The sequence below is a fragment of the Lactuca serriola genome, chromosome 3 (genome assembly GCF_051521515.1).
Source record: "Lactuca serriola cultivar US96UC23 chromosome 3, Lser_US96UC23_V15, whole genome shotgun sequence".
NCBI lineage: Eukaryota > Viridiplantae > Streptophyta > Magnoliopsida > Asterales > Asteraceae > Lactuca > Lactuca serriola.
In genome coordinates, this window is record NC_136410.1 from 20016080 (window position 1) to 20021035 (window position 4956).

Genomic DNA, 4956 nt, shown 5'->3' on the forward strand with positions numbered 1-4956 from the left:
AATGCCGGCCCATGTAGTTATGAGTATGAAGACCCGGGGGTTATCCCTAGGCACAATATGCTAGTATGACATTCGGGACTAAGGTCCAATGTTAGCGGGCGGGTGCCCAAGGAATGGTGTGTATGATAGTTATACTTGTTGTCTGTGTGATACATGTATGTGCCTGGTAGGAACGTGAGTGTGGGCGAGGTCTCGTATCTCACCAATAGCAGAGTGTGGACGATGTTCCATACCTCATTAGTAGTAGAGCTGGGCGAGGCCCAAGTAAGGAAAAGAGTGAGTGTGGGTTGGACCCGTATCTCACTGTTAGTAGGAGCGTGGACGGGGTTCCTTGATTCATCAGTAGTAGGACAGGGGTGAGGCCTTAGTATAGTAATCTAGTAAAGTATGTTAGTTATGCGTTGTGATATGATTGTATGCTAGTATATGTTAGCGGGTGGGGCCCGGAGACAGGCGGGGCCTTAGGAAAACAGATATGTACGTCGAGCGGGGCTTGAAGCCAGGCGGGGCCTGGTGACGAACGGGGTCCGATAGCGGGCGAGGCCCAATGTAGCAGGTGGGAGCCCAGTATGTGGTTATGTGCTTAGTGTTATGTATGGCATGTATGGATCAGTAGATATGTATGGTATGCGGTAGGTTGGGGAACTCACTAAGCTTTGTGCTTACGGTTTTCAGTTTTGGTTTCAGGTATTCAGTTTTCAGAAAAGAAGCTCGGGAGGGCTGCAGTGCACACACCATGGCAAGTTAGCCTGAGATGTTTACTCTGATAATTAAACAAGTTTTTGAAAATGAAACTATGATTTGTCATATAAACCCTTTTTGTATGTTTGAATGATTTAACGCTAGGAATTAGTAATGTTTTTAAAAGAAATTTTCGGAATCGAAATTTGGGATGTTACAGTTGTATAGAAAGGAGTTCGAAAATAAACATAATTGTGTTTTCTGCATTGCATCGATGTATAAACGGAAAAAAGATTCGGATGAAGTTGACGATGATGTGACAAAAAAATGGACCACCGGCTAAAAGGTTGTGGTGTCTCCCTATTATACCGAGACTGAAAAGGTTATTTTCAAATGAAAAATAAGCAAAGTTACTTTGCATTCGGAAGAACGTGTAACTGACCGAAAACTAAAACATGTTGTGGATTCCCCTCAGTGGAGAAATATTGATAAGAAGTATCTTGAATTTGAAAAAGAGATGAGAAACATACGGTTTAGGCTTAGTTCAAACGGGATCAATCCTTTTGGAAACATAAACGGTCGTCATAGTATGTGGCCGGTCTTTTATGCATTTACAATCTTATTATCGTTAACTTGTTATCGTTAAGATAAAAAATGATCATTTATAAGAAGCTCAATAAAAAAATATATAATCGAAATAAATGATCTCCGGCGATAATTAGTCTGCTGCCAATCATCAAAAAATCGACCAAAAAAAAGATGCAATACCCACAAAGTTTACTATACGAGTATACGATGTAGGGGTGAGCATGGTGCGGTTCGGTGCGGTTTTCAGCTTAAACCGAACCGAAAAACCGCAACTTTGGTTTTTTGAAGTTTAGAAACCGCATCGTTCGTTTTGTATGCGGTTCGGTTTTAGCAGTTTTTTGCGGTTCAGTTTTTTTTGCGGTTATTTGTCGGTTTTTTATATGGTTTTGTTTTGCCTTTTTACTAAAACTCAGATAACTCAACGAGTTATTTTGACTCGGATGACGAGTGTTAATCATTTCTTAAGAAACTTTATATAGAGATGAATCGATACCACTACCTATTGGTTTGAACTCAAATGACATAACCACTCATGTAACATGCTTCTAATGTTTGAATATAATACGAATTAAATATAATATTTGTTTGTTTCGCAAGTACATGAGGTAATATCAATTAATGTATTCATAAAAATGATACTATCATCACTAGAACTCTTCATGAGTTCTTCATTCTTTTATATATATATATATATATATATATATATATATATATATATATATATATATATATATATATATATATATATATATATATATATATATATATTCAGTGCGGTTCGGTTTTTTGCGGTTTTTGCAAGACTAGAAACCGCACCGCACAAAACATTTTCGGTTTTTGTAAAACTAAAAACTGTACCGTCGGTTTTCATTTCGGTTTTTGTTTATGCGGTTTTTTTGGTTTTTTCGGTTTGCAGTTCGGTTTTTACACACCCCTAAAATTACGACCGAAGACGTCTATAATGACTCACTTGCGTCGTTCACGCCGTTTGAAAAGTTATAACCAAATTGATTACCGAAGTTCTGTGTGCGTTCCCCCCTAAACAGTTAATAAGTCCCATGCCCATTATCTTAATTTATCAATTTTTATAAAACTCTAAAACTGTAAATCGTGATATAAATGCTTAACGACTCTACATATTTCGTAGGAGTTTCCCGTAGATAAAGCTATTACTGCAGTCACGAGAAGTGTCTTTAATTAAATAATCAACATTGATGTCGTTAATTTGTTCAAGAAAGGCGGCTTTCAATAAACGCGTTCGGACACCAGTTGACTCCACCAGTCCCCTACATGCATATATATTTATAATGTGAGAGATCCCAAGACAGTAACACACCAATCCCAGAGATAATACATAATACATATACTACAACTATATCGATATGGCTATCATCAAAATGAAGAACAACACATCGAACGCGAAGGACGTGACCACTGCAGGCAAGGTGATCACCTGCAAAGGTAAATAGCATCATCTTTTCTCTATCGATCTTATCGCTAAACACTAGTACCATGCATGCATGTAATCGTGAATATCATGATCAATATTTGATTTTGAATTCCATATATATATGCAGCCGCTGTGGCGTGGGGTCCTGGGCAGCCTTTGGTCGTGGAAGAAATTCTGGTGGATCCCCCACAGAAGATGGAGGTCAGAATTAAGATCCATTTCACTTCAGTCTGTCATACTGATCTGGGTGCTTGGCAAGGCAAGGTATTGATCGATCATCCATTCATCACTCACTCCATATACATAAAAGCGCGTACGTCCAAGTTCCATATATATACAATCGAACTAAGCTTGATTCTTGATTTTGATTTGTATGCAGAATGAAGCTCAAAGAGTATATCCACGAATTCTTGGCCATGAAGCATCTGGGTAAGCTAGATTAATCTCAAAGATATTTGTGTAGTTGTCGTTTTTAAAGTACTACAGAAATCATGACGTTTAGTGTTGCATTATATCAATAGGGTGGTGGAGAGTGTGGGAGAAGGAGTGGAGGATATGAAGGTCGGAGATCATGTTGTTCCGATATTTAACGGCGAATGTGGAGATTGTGTTTTCTGCAAATCTAAATCAAGCAACCTTTGTAAAAAGTTCAGAGTGGACCCGCTTAAGAGTGTAATGACAAACGATGGAAAGACACGGTTTTGGACGAAACAAGGAGAACCCATTTACCATTTCCTCAACACCTCCACTTTCAGCGAGTACACAGTGGTTGACTCCGCCTGCGTTGTCAAGATCGACCCAAATGCTCCCCTCAAAACCATGACTTTGCTTAGCTGTGGTGTAACAACTGGTCTCGGAGCCGCATGGAATACAGCCAATGTACACGCCGGATCCACTGTTGCTGTATTTGGTCTGGGAGCCGTAGGACTTGCAGCTGTTGAAGGAGCTCGTTCAAGAGGAGCCTCCAGAATAATTGGGATTGATATAAACTCCGAGAAGCTCGCCAGAGCTGAAACCATGGGAGTCACTGATATCATAAACCCATTAGAATTAAAAAAGCCAGTCCACGAGGTCTGTATACGCATGTAATTATTCGTGTAATATATAATTATTAATAGGTAAAAATCAGAATCTAACTGCTAAAATAACACAAATTTTGACAGGAAATTAGAGAGATCTCGGATGGAGGAGTGGACTTTAGCTTTGAGTGTGCTGGAAACTTGGACGTCCTCCGCGAGGCATTTTTATCGACTCACGAGGTAAGCCAATTAAACCCATGCATATAGGAAACATGGTGGAATGAAATAGCAATCAAACTAAATGATTATTGATGTCTAATATATATGTCATGTTGTTATATATATACAGGGTTGGGGTTTGACAGTACTTCTGGGGATTCACTCCACTCCCAAAACACTCCCTCTCCATCCCATGGAACTATTTACTGGTCGGAGAATTATTGGATCTGTTTTTGGAGACTTCAAAGGGAAAACGCAGCTACCTCTGTTCGCCAAACAATGCATGCATGGGGTAAGTTGGTTTGTGTTCTTCATCGAATTAACTTGGCTTCCCTACTAGATCTATATTTGCCATGTTTTAACGAGCATGACTAATTTCCATATGTTTGCAGGCAGTGAAATTGGATGAATTTATAACACATGAACTACCTTTCAGTGAGATCAACCAAGCTTTCCAGTTACTTATGGATGGGAAATCACTAAGATGCGTTTTGCATCTGTAAAGTATCCATCATACTCTCTTCCAACTTTCTTTCATGGAGAAATACCCATTCAGTTCAAATATAATATTTGTGGCTTTGCCATAATATATGTATTTAATTTATTTACTTATATATGTTATATACACCGCGACAAAATGTCACGAATGGAATGTAAGTTAGGCTCGAAAAGTTTTGCTCGAGTATATATGATTATAGGGTCAAAATGTTCAGGATGAGTGTTGATAAAGAACATCGATGGATATTATATGGACTTTACATAAAAGAAATGAATTTTGTACTCTTGTTTATAAAATAACAATGAAATTGACGATATCACAAAACTACAAATTTGATCCGTTGGTTTGCGGAAGAACATAGAAAGTCAACATACAACCACACATATATACTCGCCACACTAAAGAACACAGAAAGTCAACACACGTACTCTCTACATAGTTTGGATTTGTTTTTCAAAACTCACACACACATACACTATAACATTTTTGGGCTTCTTCAA

The 4956-nt window shown here is 38.4% G+C and overlaps 1 protein-coding gene across 1 annotated transcript; it reads left to right on the forward strand.

The window, feature by feature from the left end:
- The first annotated feature begins 2574 nt into the window (after positions 1-2574).
- On the forward strand, positions 2575-4737 carry LOC145091627 (alcohol dehydrogenase-like 3). The gene is made up of 7 exons (XM_079029387.1): positions 2575-2730; positions 2847-2983; positions 3099-3148; positions 3241-3790; positions 3883-3978; positions 4088-4249; positions 4350-4737. Exons 1-7 carry the CDS (start codon positions 2652-2654, stop codon positions 4458-4460), a joined length of 1185 nt encoding a protein of 394 aa, XP_078885513.1. The 5' UTR covers positions 2575-2651; the 3' UTR covers positions 4461-4737.
- The last annotated feature ends 219 nt before the right edge of the window (positions 4738-4956 follow it).

Excerpts from the sequence above, each read along its gene's own strand:
- LOC145091627 (XM_079029387.1), top strand. The coding sequence starts at position 2,652 with ATGGCTATCATCAAAATGAAGAACAACACATCGAACGCGAAGGACGTG. Across the intron at positions 2,731-2,846 it reads CAAGGTGATCACCTGCAAAG|CCGCTGTGGCGTGGGGTCCT; the intron begins GTAAATAGCATC and ends ATATATATGCAG. Across the intron at positions 3,791-3,882 it reads TAAAAAAGCCAGTCCACGAG|GAAATTAGAGAGATCTCGGA; the intron begins GTCTGTATACGC and ends AAATTTTGACAG.